The sequence below is a fragment of the Notothenia rossii genome (genome assembly GCF_949606895.1).
Source record: "Notothenia rossii genome assembly, chromosome: 8".
NCBI lineage: Eukaryota > Metazoa > Chordata > Actinopteri > Perciformes > Nototheniidae > Notothenia > Notothenia rossii.
The window spans coordinates 65497162-65514821 of record NC_136906.1 but is presented as its reverse complement, the minus strand read 5'-3'; the positions used below and the strand labels follow the sequence as shown (position 1 = coordinate 65514821).

Sequence of the window (17660 nt, the reverse complement as noted above, 5' to 3'; positions counted from 1 at the left end):
TACATACACTACTTCGACATTAGCTTTTCTACATACATAATTAACCTTATCGATGCATACAGTTCCTACCTACATAATAATCATCTCTCTAAGTTACAAGGATGACCTTATTTTATCAATCTCAAACAGAAGCCGTTTGTTGTACAGTATTATCCCACTTAACGCTTAACACTTGTCTATTTCGTTTTAACCTTTATAAATATAGTCTATGATTTTAACTTGGAGGCTACTATTAGCATCGTTAGCACCGATGTAGCTACCACTCGCTTACACGCTGATTAAAATCATTAACACATAAATAAGTACTCAGCTAGCAGAGAGACAAGAAGCTAACAGCAGCAGTCACTTCACAGAGCCGTCACTCAATGTGACCACGCCCTAATTTATGCAAAACCTTTAAGACCTAATATAAATAAAAGGGTCGTGTTAGAAAACTATTCACTCACAGATCCATAATCATGAAGGTGGAATTTAACTATATTCATAATAATATTTATTGCATCCATGGGTAGAAACATGTTTTTTTCTGCTGTAAAGTTATGGAAATTGCTCCTTTCTGCAGTCAGTCCCTATCGGCCAATATATGAACTGCAGTGTGTGCTAGGGGTTTCACCAACTAATCGACTAGTCGACTAGTCGACTACCTTTACCACTAGTCGGCGCTGTAGGCCCTAGTCGACTAGTCGTGGAAAAAAATTGAGGTAAACGAGGTGCTGCAAAATGCTACAAAACACGTCCGACATTCTTATGTATGGCAGTACTTCAACGAAGATGTAACCAACTCCACAGTGAAGTGTCAGTTGTGTACAGCTGTACTGAAGTACAATACAAATGCATCTGCTATGCGCAACCATCTGAAGATGAAACACCCGCTGCCGACAGCTAGCACTAGCAGTAATGCTAGCACCAGTGATCAACGGACCGGCGTCAGCACTGAACAGAGGCAAACGAACAGCAAGAAAACACGGGTCAACAGTGATACGGATGATGAGCTACGGGATTACTGCCAGCGGACACCGCATATCCCCACAATGGATAATTCACTGGAGTGGTGGGCAGAAAACGTGCACCGCTTCCCCCGCTTTCGAGGAGCTACCTGGCTATTCCAGCCACAAGCACCCCGAGTGAGAGGGTTTTTTCCCTGGCAGGCAACACTGTCACCCGAAAGCGGTCAAGCCTCCTTCCCTCACATGTCGATGCGTTGGTGTTCAAACCAAAAATATGGAAAGGTGGACGTTATCGTGGAGGACAGCGAATAAAGTGTTGCGCAATGCGCTGTTGCGCACTGGATTTACGTGGCATTTATGTAAACAAAAGTTTTTTGCTGTCGATTTTGGTGAGTCCAGTGTTTGTTATTTACTCAGCCATGTAACACAAATTAAAATGCAGTGTTTAATGTTACTGTATGAGTTCCAATAGAAAATACAGTTGTAAACCTCTCTTTGTGTGTCTCTATTATGACGTAACGACTAGTCGACTAGTCGACTACTATTTTGAAAAACTAGTCGACTAGTAAATATTGGTAGTTGTGAAACCCCTAGTGTGTGCCACTTCCGTATTGGCGTCCCGGCTCTCTCACAGAGTTTGCCGCTTCAGAATACTCAAATTTCCCCTCCTCGACTCCTCGGTCCTCCGGTAGTGACCCGGAAATGAATTTCAGCGCGCCATTTTGAAGGACATCTCATTTCTCTAAATGCACTTCGAGGACCGAGCATCGAGCATCGAGGAGGCTCTCTGGAGGAGCTCTAACCGAGGAGACACTGATGCATCCTCCACGGCTCCTCCACGGATGCATTTCCAGGGATATATCCAGTCTCTGATTGTGTTACGTTATTATGAGAGTGCTCTCATACTTGTTTGATTCTGAAATTGTATATATTTATATAAATATATGTGTGTGTGTATATGTCCGCATCTGTAGCCTGTTATTGTCTCATTATACCGCACTGTCAATGAATTAAAAGTAAATATATATAAGTCGTCATGAACACATCTGTCCATCAGAGTGCTGCTGTGCCTCCTGTCATCATTAATGGACGTCTCTTTAAAATGACTGCTCAGAGGAGAGGAGTTCTCATTTCTCTAACCGCCTGCTGCTTCCACTCCTCTCTCCTCGGTTCCCCTCCTCAGTCCTCTGCTCGCATCTCCTGTGGGCGGCACCAAGTCTCGAGGAGAGGAGTCGAGGATAGGAGTCGAGGAGGGGAAATTTGAGTATTGAGAAACCTCTATTGACAGATTCGAATTTTGCGGATCAATAACTCATGAACATAACGTTGTAAAAATACAAACAACATGACTTTACAATCATAGCAAGGTAGACAACGAGCTACAGAGTCGTTTTTATCAGAACAGTTCGATACGCGCCGTCATCCGAGCTAAACATCAAGAATTGGTCACGATCTGCAGCTGGAGGAGGGAGAGGAGTGCTTAGGGACCGTCTACAAACTGCAACGGGGTTTTGCTCGATCTCGCAAAATTATTGCGAGATCTCGCAAAGGTTTTGCTCGATCTCGCAAAACATTTTTTATTTTTTTCCAAAAAAAAGTTTTCTTCTCCATGTCCCTTAGGGGGCTCCGTAGTATCTCGCGTCTCCCCTCCGGTACACAGCACCGTAGTGTGGAGTTGCATTAGGTAACGCGAAATACGGCTGATACTTGCGCATTAGTTTCTGTTATGGATATGTATCAACAGTCTTGCCAGTAACGTTACTATATTATCAATACTACTTTAGTTATAGCCTGATATATGATTGCTAACTTTACAATGTTGTGATGTGACCCGTGACTGACGTTAGCTAACATTAACTGTAGCTAACGCCGGTCACTCACCAAGACAGCTGCTCTGTTCTCCACTGGTTCTCCACCAAGCCCCCAGGAAATGCGCTGGACTCGGATGAAAATATTCGTGGTGGCCAAACGGCGGTACTACATTTCCGTTTGGTTGCCAGGCCCGGAAACACTTTTTCCCATTGACTTACATGGGGAAAGAGTGGTCTGTAAATCGTTGGATAATTTTTTAAAAACTAAATAAACTACCCAGTATGAACACTTGTACAGTATAGCCCTTATTAAAAACATTAGTTCCTCAAGTTGTAAAAATGTGCTAATAACGTTATTCTGAGAGTTATTTCCCTCTGCATTATGAACGCGCATCTAACCTACGTGTTCAGCACTACATGCGTTTATCTTTACCCGTGGATGCACAATAAGAATGGACCCATATCATCTTACTGCCATCCCACGGAGCTGTAATAATGGATATATTGCACATGTTTGCTGTAATTCATTATTATACAACATGGGCTGTATGATTAAATCTTGTACCGTAAATGTTGTATTAAATAAAGTTAATATTACCGACGTTAGATTAACGTCCCTGTAGCTTCTTATTGCACTAAGAAGCTTATTGCACTGTATATACACTGAACAAAAAATATAAACGCAACACTTTTGTTTTTGCTCCCATTTTTCATGAGATGAACTCAAAGATCTAAAACATTTTCTATATACACAAAATAACCATTTCTCTCAAATATTGTTCACAAATCTGAAAAGATCTGTGATAGTAAGCACTTCTCCTTTGCCGAGATAATCCATCCCACCTCACAGGTGTGGCATATCAAGATGCTGATTAGACAGCATGATTATTGCACAGGTGTGCCTTAGGCTGGTCACAATAAAAGGCCACTCTGAAACGTGCAGTTTTGCTTTATTGGGGGGGTTTGGGGGGGTCCGAAAACCCTAGGGTTAAACCCTAACCCTAACATGTCACCCATCTCCTTCGCATAGAGTTGATCAGGTTGTTGATTGTGGCCTGTGGAATGTTGGTCCACTCCTCTTCAATGGCTGTGCGAAGTTGCTGGATATTGGCAGGAACTGGAACACGCTGTCGTATACGCCGATCCAGAGCATCCCAAACATGCTCAATTGGGGGTGCAAGTGGAGTCTCGCAGAGGCAAAACTGTGGCGCGCTTACGGCCCGTCCACACACAGGCATGAAACAAATCTTTCAAAGCTTCGCCCATTCACTTGAATGGGGTGACGTAGAAGATTTTTAATCTTCGCCGAACTGCATTGTGGGGAGCGGAGCATGGCTTTGCAAGCATCGTGAGTATCAGAAGTTGAGCAATGTTCAACTTTTGATGCTCCCGATGCTTTCGAAGCTGGCATCAGCCAATCAAATCCCGTTTATGCAAATCCCGCCAGTACAAGCGCTACCCAGATAACAAAGAGACACTGGGCCGGATCTGGGCCGCACCTAGCAGACGATCTGGCCCGGATCCGCCAAACGGACTCGGTCCGTTGTCCAAACGCACATCGGCCCGAAACTGGATCGGATCCGCAAAACGGATTTGCAGCAGATATGGGCCAGCACTGGTCCAGCTCCGTTTCAATATGGTTCTCCGCGTTCCAGATCCGGTACGGACCCGCGTTCCAGATGCGATACGGATCCGCTTACCAGACGCGATACGGCTCTGTTTAACAGACTACTGCCAACTTCAATTTTTGCCTTATCTTCGGCATTTAAACACATTAAACCTTGCTAATATTGGCTATATTTAAGTCTTCATGGAAGTGTCGCCATTTCACTTTTCATCTAAAGTTAGTGGACCAGTCAAATGAAGGAGGTACATTCATAAACGTTAAGTACTTTTCAATAGCTTAGAGCTAGGCAAGGAAGGAGGAACTGTGTAAATGATGAATAACATGTGATGGTGTTTAACGCGTCTGCAGTTTACCAAGTAAATCCTCAGATTATGTTTGGCATTAGGTAATGTGCTGTGACCATAGCAAACAAACTAACTATCATGGTGGTGGTATTTACTTCAGACACTGTTACTTACTCAAGGTATCAGAAACATAAAATAACAATATACAAGTCGAGATGTTTGCTGTATACGTGAACATGAAACTTTATTAAAACATGAACTGTAAACTTAAAAACAAAAACAAAACGAAACAAAAACGATAAAATAATTAATATTGTCGATCGGGGACGGGCAGTGTATCCTGGCTTTACGTCTCCTCTCCTGTCTCTCCTGGCGGCCCCCTTCCCTGTCGCTTGCCAGGTTAAACCAGCGAATGGTATGCTGGGATATGTCTGCATCCATCACTGCACTCGTTATAGCGCATTTGCGCACTGTACCTACAGTATTGTAAAACAAACACACAAAATAAGTTCTTACACTGTTCTAATACTGCTAGACTGTAGTGCCATCTACAAAGAAAGGTGATTTAGCAATGGCCAACAGAGACCAGTGACAGCCAGTGGGTGAATGTAACGTTAAGACATGCTGCACATGCAATGGGGACAGAGACCATAGAGGTGGCATTCAGAGTAGGCATCAGTGGCGGACAGTCAGGGGCCTGCTAAGCCAAAATTAAGAAAAATATTGCATTCATACATAATATGTTAGTTTACTGTAAATGTCTGCTTTCCTTCTCATTATCCTTCCTTCCTCGTTTTCCTTCTCGCTTTGTTTGTTAAAAAAATTGAAGGCCTAACCATAAAACCCCTGGCCCGCCAATGATGGGCATAGTGTAAAAACAAATAGAAAAACTTTGCAGCACATGCAAACACATAGACGGAAAGTGAAAGACTTACAAGGTAGTGATTGACAGGCTAAGGGAGTCTTGTGAAACAAAGTGCTTACAAGATTAAGGTAATAGATTCAGTTCCAAGAGAACAAACTGTTGCTTAAACTTTACCTGTAGGATAGAAGTGTCTGTTAAATGAGAAGATGGAAATTGAGTGAATGCAATCTAATTCAACTAGGCCAATCTAATTCTTTTTACACCATTATGATGAAATAAACATTTGTAAAGACACTTACGGAAAAGAACGATTTTCATGGCCATTTTATTGAAGGCCCTTTTGCCGTTTACTCCCTTCCAATTGATCCTGCGTGCCACGGTGCAGGTAATCCTTCTTGCCAGAATATTCCACACAACCCTCTTAGTGTCCACCCCTCCAACAGAGGAGAGCGAAGTCGCCTAGGTGGAGAATGGAAACTGAACTGAATATACATGTCAACATTACTGCAACAAACTCAAAGACAAACAAGGCTAACATTTTGTACTGAGCATATGAAAACATGTCCCATAAAAATACTTACAAGATTTTTCTTCATTCTTTTGTTTAGAGGGTTGCGGAGCCATTCTCCGAAACGCTCCAATTCCCCATCGCTGTCGAGGGGGAATTGGAACTCTTCGGGCATCTCGTAGGTTGGGGCATGCAGGCCTGATCCTACTTTCGCCATCAAAATGTTTAAAGTTCCTGCTAACTGGTTGACCTGCTGCTTAATATTTTCAAGCAGCAACAGGCCATGCAGCTCTGCAGCTGAAATAATGTGGGAAAATAAAGATATTTGATAGGGCAAGACCATCATGCTTAGTCAGTTAATAGAATTTTGATATCACTCCTAAATTAAAAACTTAGCCTAACCATTCAAAATATACTGGTATAGGGGACATGTGTGTGGGTTGGATTCGCAGAGTAACTCAAGATACAATACTATCACGATTTGTCTTACCTGTGCAGGGAATCGGGCCACTATCCCCCCCATTTCAGGGTGTTGTGGGCCCCATTAATTGTGTGAAATGACCCCTGCCTCCTTGGTCCCGACCGTCGCTGGCTATTTGGCAAAAGGCAAATCAATAGTGATTAGCAGATTATAAATAAATAAGAAAAGAAATTGGCCACACAAACATATAAACTAAAAGATTGTAATACTTATAAGACAGGCAGTGCATGACATTAAGGATTTTGGGCCCCTGTGGGCCATCTAAGCTAATTTACAGATGGCCCTGAGCTCAAAGATTGTCTTGAAAAATGTGCACGGACTAAATGACGCACGAAGGGTTTGGGGGGCCTCCCCCTAGAAAATTTAGATTTTTGCAGCTCTTAGATGCTGTCTGGTGCATTCTCTAGACTGAATTATAAGATGAACCACCACAATATTATATTGTACAATTTCAATTTTATTCTTAATTTCACTTGTTTGTTTGTTCTTGTTTGTGTTTGCTCGCTTGCATGCCCTGCATAGCTATAAGAAATAATTCAGTTGTTGGTCAAGACACTTTCCATCTGATGAAGGCAAATGCCTTCCCAGATGTAAAAAAGTAGAATACATTACATTCAGTTATAACTGCCAAAACAAACATTATTTACACTATTATGGCCCCTGTTAAAAATTGTTTTAATGTTATCTACTGTAAGTTGGTCGAACGAATGCCTCCTCATCCGGAAACTGACCGAGCAGACCCGAGCAGCAGTCGAGAGGAGCCGAGAGGAGCCGAGCGCATCCGCGAAGCACACAAAATGGCGACGTCAGAGTTCCCATTAACCGGGAAATCTAAATCTCTTCGGTCAAAATAATTTCCCTTTAGCGCAATACCGCTTCAGTTGCGCCACTTATGTGACAGACAAGAAGAGTATGTGACAGACAAGAATAGTCAATTCTAATGTCTAACACTTAATGTGGAGAAAGAGATGTCCTGTATGGGTTGATTGTGCGTTTATCTGTTGGTAATGCCTTGGGGTTCCGGTGGGCATGTAAACAAATGCATAATGCTGCGCTATACTTTGGGGCCTCACCCAGTTGCATAGCGACGGTTATTGTTTAGGTGTTTTTTACTAAGCAGGTAGTCCTATCATTAGCTAGAACTAGCTGGATCTGATCGATATGGACATAAATGGGAGTGAAGTCTAATCTGCCGGGAGAGAGAGATCAGCTGCTGCTGACAAGTTGACACGCAGCTCTGCATGATCACATGCAGCGGTGAGCGGACAAAACACACGCTTCAGGTTAGAATATCACACGTAGCTATTTTAATTAGCTCTCAAACTACCTAAACTAGTTATAGATATGTTTAGTTTTACTGTCGGGTCACTCATTACTGGATCCGCGAGCTGCATGATACTGGCATAATAGATTGCCCGATCGGGCAACCAGCAGGTGAGGCTTCATGGCCCGAGCTAAATACTAGATGGCCCCGGGCCATCGGGCAGTCCTTAATGTCGAGCCCTGACAGGTTTAAGAAATATACAGTATGTTTTTGTATTCCACAGGGTGCACCCATCATTTGTCTAGCATTGAATTAAAGGATTTATAGGTTCAACAAAAAAAATATTCTTACAGTATAGCTTTGCATACATACAGTGAGGAAAATAAATATTCAAAGCCAGGGTTTCCCACACATAGACTATACTTGGGCGGGCCGCCCAGGTATATTAACGGCCGCCCAAGTACATTTCGCGACCCATTTAGGTTTTTTTGTTTTGTTTTTTTGGTTATAATTTTTTTTTTGTATTCGTCCGTGACCACGACGCCATCTGCGATCGATTAACTTGTGGACAATGATCCCTCGCTCCGTTGCTCTGATCTCGCCTCCTTCTGGCCTGTTAAGTGGCCTGCCTCACACAGGGTGACTGGCTGTCCACATGATGTGGCCTGCCGACATGGCCACTGTCATACAGATCATAAATCAAAGCCCTTGATTGGTCTCTGTGTGTCATTCAAGTATGGGATAACCTCAGCTCAGGTGAGGTAAAGGACTCTCTGAGTGTTTAGATAGTTAACTTAGTCTAAGTTCTCAGTGGGTTAGGTTATTCAGGTCCGTGGGTCACCTCAACACTGGAGTGCCACCAATAGTGGACTCATCATAGTTAGACTTACTGAAGCAGGGTGGTGGGATGAAGGGTAACGTCGCCGCATTTTGCGGAATAACACCCCTCGTTTTTTGGGCCACTAGTGTCTGATTCGTAGGTTGGGTATCTAGTCAAAACACATGTAATATTTGAGTGACAAGAAACAATAGTTCTATTATAACCAGTAACTATTGTGTGCATATTTTTTTCCCCTCCGTTTTCGTTTTCGGGGCTGCTCCTCCGCTTCAGACAGGAGACCAGCAGTGCCATTATTCAAATACTCCTTTAATTTTTGTGTTGCTTCAATTAAGTCATCTACGGTAGTTTGATGAAAGAACATGACAGTGATCACCCAAAATCTTAATCATCCCTGGTGAACGTCTGAATTTTTTACCTCTTTCAAAAATCAAACGAGCACTGTATGACCTCCACCCAGGGCCCGGCTCCTCGAATCGCCTGATGGCCTTGCTAATCTTGTCATCAGTAGCATAATTTGGCTACCAGCATTTGCCATTGACGTACCAGTTAGATCCCACCAAATTCACCGTGTTCTCTTCGGTGAAAACGAATCCACAAAACTTCTATACAAAAAGTAACAAATTGAAAAAAAGACTTGTTAAAAAACTGATTCAAAATTGTTTCAAAAAAAAAAAAACTTGGAAAGATCTTTGATTCCCTAGTCCTTTGTGTGAGACAAGGGAATGATCACTAGCTTGTCCCTGTAGGGCAGGGGTGTCCAAACTTTTTTCACTGAGGGCCACATACAGAAAAATATGCGAAAGGTTGGGCCACTCACTAAAGTTAAGGTATATCGCCTCACCTCTAGTGTATTAACAGTAATAAAAATCAATCAATCAAATGTAGGTAAATCATTCTTGAAAATTTATTATACTTAAAGAAAAAACTTTATACATCACATCTTTCTATGTATGGGTATTCATTTATCTATTTTCAAATAAAATCAATCAAATGTAGGTAAATTATTCTTGATAATTTATTATACTTAAAGAAAAAACTTTATACATCACATCTTTCTATGTATGGGTTTTAATTTTTTTTACAAAAAGGGTTGGCAGCTCATTCTCAAAACTGCAGCCTCAGATTGCTTCTTTGTCAGGATGGGGACCCCCTTCACAGCCCTGTATAAAGAGGGAAAAATAACAGGACAAGGGAAAGGGTAGGCTTTATTTAACCTAGTTATGCAAATAATTTATTGCGGTTGTTAACACATCAGCTAATGTTTTTTAGAAAAATGTTATCAACTTTAATTGACTGAATTTATTAAGTAATTGGGCTTTTGAACACATGAATACTGTGTAATATATTTTAACTCACCTACAATGGGAACAGCGTTGCACTTAATGGGAGCAGTGATGCTGCGCTCTGGACTGAAGGATGGCTGAAAGGTCAGGAGTAAGTTTGGTGGTTGAGATGCGAAGGACATCACAGAGATGGCTGTCGGTCATTTTGGTTCTCAATCTGCTTTTGTTCAGAGTTAACAGAGAAAATGTTTGCTCGCATATGTATGTTGTGCCTAGGGGTGTCACGGTGTGAAATTTTCGGCTCACGGTTATTGTGACCAAAATTACCACGGTTTACGATATTATCTCGGTAATTTTTTTTTTTTTTAGTTAATTTTTTTTAATTTTTTTTTTTTTCTCTCTATATGTATATATATATATATATATGTATGTATGTATGTATGTATATATATGTATATATATATAGAGAGAGAGAGAGAGAGAGAGAGAAAAACAGCCATTAAGTTACTATTCAACAATCATCAAGTTTGCGTATGAAGTCAAATACCTACATTAATTTATTACCTTAAAAGTGTAATGTTGATGCAGGTAAATGGTAAATTTAGGTTATTAGGCAAGAAGCCAGTACTGTATGAGAACTAAGCTGTTTAGCGCCTTACAATGGCGTTTAGTAGTGCACTAGCTACCAACGAATAGAGCATGGCACCGCAGTAGGATGTATTTTAAAATGCTAGCAGTGGGCGTGCTTACACTGACATTTAATATCAAGGTTTAACATTTTAGACAATCGGGTATATCGTTGCATTATCCCTTGACCCAAAGTCAGAAGTAACTTAATCATTAATGTGTTTCACTGCACTATTTTCACTGTCTCATGGCATATCAAAGTTTAGCTATTCAACTTAGCTTAGAATGGCGTTTAGCGCCGATCTAAGAATGGTGAACACACGAGAGCAGGTGCATTTGCTAATGTAATGTAAATGATTATTATCAAGATTTAACATTATTGACAGTCGGATATAATTGTTACATTTCCCCTTTACCCGAAGGCAAAAATTATTTCGAGCATTTCAGCTAAAACTATGTGTTAATATTAACAAATATAACTTGCACTGGCTGTGCAGCTGCGGGTGATGGTCTCGTAGATGAGTGAGCAAATTCGATGTGTTGCTCCCTTTCGCGGATACCTTCCGCCGGCATGTCCTGCACACGGGGGCACCGTCCTCCACCAGTTGCCCCTCGGAGTTTTTTAAATATCCAAAGTAGGACCACACTTCTGATCTTCTGCGCTTAGAAGGTGGAAAAATGGTACCATCGCGGCTTCCTTCTTCTGCTGCCATGCTTAAAGTGAGAGAGTGTGATAAAAGAACCTAGGACTAGTGGCGCCTGCGAACGTTCGAAAGTGTCACGTGTGTGGTGTAGAGCTCTAGTAACGCACATAGATAACATTATGTTTTGAAATGCAAAGTATTTAGCGCGGTAACAGTGTAATACAGTGTAACCGTGGGAGTATTAGGGAAATGAAAGCTCTCCCGGTGTAACGGTGTGCGGTAATTTAACCCACCGACATAACACCGTGTTTTGAAATTCAGAAGGTTATCTCACCGTCACAATATTTTAGCGCGGTTACCGTCTACACCGGTAACCGTGATACCCCTAGTTGTGCCAAACAGACTCGTCATTCTTTTTGCGTGGCGTCGCATCAGAGGAAACTTGGCCTTTTCCAAGCTCTGGTAGAAGTCGGGTAGGGAGAGGAGCTGATGTTGATTCTTCAGAGAATCATCACACTGCATTTCGATGAGTTCTAATTGCAGACTCTCTTCCACTTCTTCTGCATCCATCAGGAAGGGAGTTGAGAACAGCTTGATTTCTTTCTCAATGACAGAAAAATCTTGGAAGCGCTGATTGAATTCTGTCATAAGAGTTGTGATCACAGACACATATTTCCCCTTTTTAGCAGAGAGGTCGGCCTTTGGATGAGCACATTTGATTTCGGACAGCGTAGGGAAGTGCGCAAGGTTGAAGTTGCGTAGTTGTGTTTCAAAAAGACGAAGCTTCGCACAGAATGCTTTCATGTGTGCATAAAGTTGTGGTACAAGCTGGTCTTTGCCTTGTAGGCTCTTGTTCAGTGAGTTAAGATGACCAGTAAGATCAACTAGAAAGGCCAGGTCTGCCAACCATAGAGGATCACTCAGTTCATGAAGAGGTCGGTCCTTCTCTTTCAAAAACTGGTCAATTTCTGATCTCAGGGAATAAAACCGCTTCAGCACGGAGACGCGACTAAGCCAGCGCACATCACAATGATAGAGTACGTCCCCGTATTCAGCATCGACATCAGATAGGAAAGCTTGAAATTCTCTGTGGTAGAGCCCTCGTGCTCGAATTATGTTGACAGTTTTCACAACTGTGGTCATCAAATCGCCAAGCTGGACTGTCTTGGCACAGAGAGCTTCTTGGTGGATGATACAGTGCAATTTGACAGCCTCGCCTCCACTCTCTCGCACCTTGGCGCACACCATAGATGCCATTCCTTTGCGCTCGCCTGTCATAGCGGGAGCCCCGTCCGTTGCAACTCCACACAGCTTGTCCCATTTAAGTTGCATCTTGTTAATTGCACCTGACACGGCTTCAAAAATGTCCTTACCCGTTGTTGTGCCCTTTAGACTCCGAAGATCAAGCAGCTCCTCCGTAATGCAAAAGTTATCGTCAACTCCCCGCAAAAAAATTAACAGTTGTGCGGTGTCTGTGGCATCTGTGCTTTCATCACATGCAATCGAGTAAAAATCAAAAGCACAAGCTTTATGTGACACTTGATTTTGTATGTTAGCTGACAAGTCTTCGATTCGCCGCACAATTGTGTTTCTGGACATGCTCACGTTGTTGAATTCCTGCATCTTTTCCGGGCACATTATTCCAGCGACTTTAATGAGGCACTGTTTAACGAAGTCACCGTCTGAGAAAGCTTTCCCGTGGCGCGGCGAGTTGAGCTACCTCATAGCTAGCTATTGTAGCATTTTCTTGTGTTTTGTTAGCACGGTAAAAGTACTGTTGTTGAGCCTGCAGGTTAGCTACCATTTGCTTGACTTTCTCCTCTCGCTCAGCAGCAGTGTAGGACGTGAAGGTCGGATGCTTGGTTTCGTAGTGTCGTCGTACATTGTACTCTTTCATCACTGCAACCGTTTCATTGCAAATCAAACAGACACATTTCCCCCTGACTTCTTTGAAGAAATATTCATTTTCCCACTGTGTTTGAAATTTTCTGCATTCACTTGCTATCTTGCGTTTCTTTGGTTCTGTCATTTTGTCGTCGCGGATTTTTTTTATTTGAAACTTTTTTTTGTGGAGAAGCTGCATTAGGACTGCAGCTAGTGAGTAGCTCCACCTACTGGTCAAACTAAGAACTACAATACAGTCAAGTGCAAGTTTCATGTGTGGGCCACATTCTATTCTATTTTTATAATTTGCTGCGGGCCAATAAAAAATGGATCCCGGGCCGCAGTTGGCCCGCGGGCCGTACTTTGGACACCCCTGCTGTAGGGTAAAGCCACACATTTCTGGTCAATTTTGGAAAGTTTGCTAAATTTAGTGCCACATCCAAGATTTGATGCACAAACAATATTAAGGAATGTTGAATCCATAGGATACGTAAAAAACTGTGTAGTGTCCTCATATTGCTTGTATGCCACCTACATGTCATTCTGGCACTCAATGATATGAAAATATTGACTCTTTCACACTTTCTCTCTCACTCACCCCCTGATCCCAACCGGAAGCGTCTGCGCTGCGGCTGTGCCGCGCTGCGAACTCCTCCTGCGTCATAACCCACCAGGCGCGTTTCAAAACTTTGCGGAAGCGGAGCGTCGTGTGTGCAGCCTCGCAGTTGTTGTTGATTTTGGAATATTTCCTGGACATTTGTACTTCTACAAGTAAGTAGGCTACGTAGTTAAATGGTTTATGTTTCTGTCAGTTTAAATCGTGTTTATTGTTGTTATTTCCTATTTTGTTGTGTTGTGAAAGGGGGTCTGAAAACGGATTTATTTGGGGGATGGGCCTGGGCCGGATGAACGTTCCACTTCCTGCCTGCGCTGCGCCGACTACACTTCGAGTCGCGGCGCAGCGGGTCTGGTGGAATAGCACCCATTGACTAGACTAGAGTGGCCGCGATCGCTAAAAACGCCACAGCCGCAGCGCAGACGCTTCCGGTGGGATCAGGGGGTTTATCTCACGCACTCTCTCCCGCACTCTCTCTCCCACTCTCTCTCTGTATTTATTAATATTACTATTTATTTATTTATGTACTTTTTAATTTTTTGTATTTATGTATTTATTGTTGCAATGTTGAATCCTAAGTGTGTAAGAAGTTATATCTTAAATTTGAACAATAGACATCATGTGTGGAGCATCTGGAAAAGAAATAGAAGTGATGGTTTAATAAAAAAACACATTTAAGCACATTTTTTAAACTAAAATTAAATTAAAGCCACACATTTTTGGTCAATGTTGGAAAGTTTGCTAAATTTAGTGCCACATTCAAGTTTTGATGCACAAACAATATTAAGAAATGCTGAATCCATAGGATACGTAAAAATTGAGAGTTGAACAAATGCCCTTTCTTGATTACCCAACCCCCACATGCACAAGCACACCCTCCAAATGTTCAGTCTTTTATTCATAGACCATTACAAGGACACACATGACAGCGAATCTTAAAGCTGAAGTAAATCGATGACTCCATGACACAGAAAAGGCGGCTTCGCAGGGCAGGACAGATTTAACTTTGGTGAACGAGCAACACACGAATCAAGAAGCGCTATAAGTAGCTTAAAATTTCTGGGTAATGGTTCACATTTATCATAATTAATTAATTAAATTAATTTAAAGTAAGATTTACTAACGTAATGTTGTGAATTATTCAGGCTAACTTATGCCCACCAAGATCAGTAAAAAACAAATACTTGAAATATAAAATATACAAATTGAAACGTAAGATTTAATACGCATGTGGGGATGGAAACATACTCGCATAAGTCATTTATATCGACGTCTAAGTTTACTACAAGTTAAACTTATTTTTGTGTGTTACCAAGTTTAATGCCGAATTGAGTCTTCAGCAAACCACTCTCCTGCCATCTGAGCCCGCCTTTAAAAGCACAATGCCTCCACTCACATTAACGTCACTATTCGAATAAAAGTTCAATATTAAAGTTATACATTAATCCTGCTTTTTTTTTTACTTGACATACTGTTCCACCGTTAAATTAATATTAACTCTTCAAGGCTGTAACTTGCTCGGCTATCCTATCCACTGGCTAACGCTAACGTTAGCTTATCTAAACTATGATCAACTAACAGAGTTTTGACAAAAAAGTTCAGCATTTTGAGTCACTTGCGTATCAATCGACGCATATATACACATATAATACATATATATACCAACCACAAATACAAAATTAGAACAAAAATGTTGGCTAAACTTACTTGAGTTGATCATTCTTGAGTGAATTTGCCGCCAGCGAACGTTGGCTTTGAAAGCTCAGAGTAGGCTACTTGGATTATGGATAGTGGGCATTAGCGTAATGAATTTTTTTTAATCAATCGTTTAATATTTAAATCAATCGTACAATGCCAAATTACTGTAGGAGACTATTTTTGTGTTAAGTTTTTAGTTTTCAATGTTATATTTTATTTTTATTTTAATGTTTCAATTCAATAATCAAATAAATATATACCCATATTATTTTTGATTTGTTCCATTCCAATGATTTCTGGGGCTTGCGGCTCAAATACGTATTACGGATCTGGGCCAAATCTGTAAACCAGCAAAAATACTGCACTGCTTGCAAATGGAATGTTTAGGCTGAAAGCTCTATCTGGTGCGCATCTGGCCCACAGTCAAAAAACGTGTGTGAGCTACAAACGGATCTAAAGGCTTTCGTGCGGATCCGGCCCAAAGGTAATTGCTATCTGGGTAGCCAATCAAACCGTGTGCAAGCTGGGAGAGCCAGACCGCAGTTCATTTCCTCATATTCCAAACGAGAAATTACGGTAGCAAATCACCCGGTTCTTTACGACCAGAACTATTTACCGGGATACAAACCGGAGGAACCAGGCATGGAAGGAGGTGGCAGAGACAGTGGGTGAAACTGGTAGGTTTTCGCCTGTTTGGGGAGTTCCAGTTTACTTCGTTTTAACATTGCTATTGCTTGGTATGTCGGGGGCGGGAGATTCATGTGATTGGTTGTTGGTTGCGTTACTCGCAAAAAATCGCCAAGCAAAAAATCTTTTTTTCTTGCCTGTGTGTGGACGGGCCGTAACAGTCTGTGAAACGTAAAGACACTAATTAATGAAACCAGTTCGAGACGCATTATTCTTATTCTTATCATTCTTTATGAGCGCAGTAACGGTAAGGTATCTAATTACTTATTTATTTAGTTTTCCATAACTTAGTAACAGAGATGGTCAAACTAAAGTGGTAGAGACATGGCAGAATTCCTACAATGAAGCGGGACATTGAACTGTTCACCCGTGAGAGGGCAATCAAAAAAAGAGAGCGAGCGGCCCCGTAGAGGAAGTTTACAGATGAAAAGACTCAGCCATGTTTATGCAGCACTGCACGTGGAGATGTGAATCGCGCAGATTACGTAGGCCTACATGTATACAAACCTGCGGCGGAAACCGCTCTTGTCTGTCAGTGAGTGTGATTATTTCATAAAAGTAACGAAGTAACGCGTGTCGGGGCAATGTTAGTAACTGTAGTGTGATTACTGAATTATAAAAGTAACGCGTTACACTACTCCGTTACCGACAAAAGTAATATTATTACCCACCCAGGTTACACCCAACTCTGGTCAAAACTAGCATTGTGATCCATGTTTATTCATACGTTAGACCGGCCGCTCTCCCCCATGTTACGTCACAGGCGGAAGGTCACGTGCGGAGGCTTATTTATGCGGAAGTGAAAATGTCTTACTTAAAACGACGCCAGATGTCACTGTAGTGTATATTTTTGGGAAAATCTAGTGTATTCATCATTTTCCTACACATTTATTCACTGCTGTGTCCAACCTGCAAGTTGCTTTTTAACCACACTAAGCTAAAATAAGCTGAGCTAACTATGCTAAGCTACAGAGTTTCGGATTTCATCACTGAGAAACTATTTTCTTGGACTTGAGCAGTTACTTCCTTAGGTTTCTGGTGGTTGCCTGGAAACTGTTCCAACTGTTTCCAATTTTTGGTGAAGCTTAGCTAACTTTCTCTTTTTTGCAGATGTTTACAAAAAATACAGGTGAAAGTTGTTTCAATGTTGTCATATGATTTTGCCAGTAACAAAAATGTATTTCCCAAAATGTGCGATTGTTCTTTAATTCACAAATGGTTATAGATTTTTTTAACGGTGCACATCATTTGCAGAACATGTGAAGGTAGTCAACGGAAGCAATCGGTGTACTGGCAGAGTGGAAGTCTACCATGAAGGCAACTGGAAACGAGCATGCAAAAGTGACTGGGCGGAGTTAGACGCTGTCGTGGTGTGCCGAGAGCTTAACTGTGGCACCCCTGTCACTCAGACTGAAGAGCTATATTTTGGAGAGTCACGTGACCTGCATGGCATCAAACCCAACTGTTTAGGAAATGAGAGCTCTATCTCACTGTGTGGAATTCAGGAAAGCAAGGAAAGCTGTGTGGATGCTACTATCGTCTGTGAACGTTAGTAATTCCTGTGTTCAAGCTACATCTTTTTTGTTAAACTTC

General features: G+C 41.7%; 2 protein-coding genes across 4 annotated transcripts in view; one reads left to right on the top strand and one right to left on the bottom strand.

Moving 5' to 3' along the window:
* The window catches only part of LOC307014906 (scavenger receptor cysteine-rich domain-containing protein DMBT1-like), a 55251-nt gene that overhangs the window by 16498 nt on the left and 21093 nt on the right, over nt 1–17660 (top strand). For all 3 annotated transcript variants that reach the window (XM_079643154.1, XM_079643152.1, XM_079643153.1), the window contains exon 5: nt 17322–17615. In XM_079643154.1, the coding sequence (XP_079499280.1) occupies nt 17322–17615 (294 nt within the window). The remainder of the gene's footprint in view (nt 1–17321; nt 17616–17660) is intronic.
* On the bottom strand, nt 4885–6545 carry LOC307014911 (uncharacterized protein). Its single transcript, XM_079643166.1, has 5 exons — nt 6533–6545; nt 6116–6339; nt 5834–5993; nt 5709–5725; nt 4885–5145 (listed from the first exon to the last, which is right to left on the bottom strand). The coding sequence occupies exons 2-5, from the start codon at nt 6257–6259 to the stop codon at nt 5122–5124; spliced, it is 345 nt and encodes a 114-aa protein (XP_079499292.1). The 5' UTR covers nt 6260–6339; nt 6533–6545; the 3' UTR covers nt 4885–5121.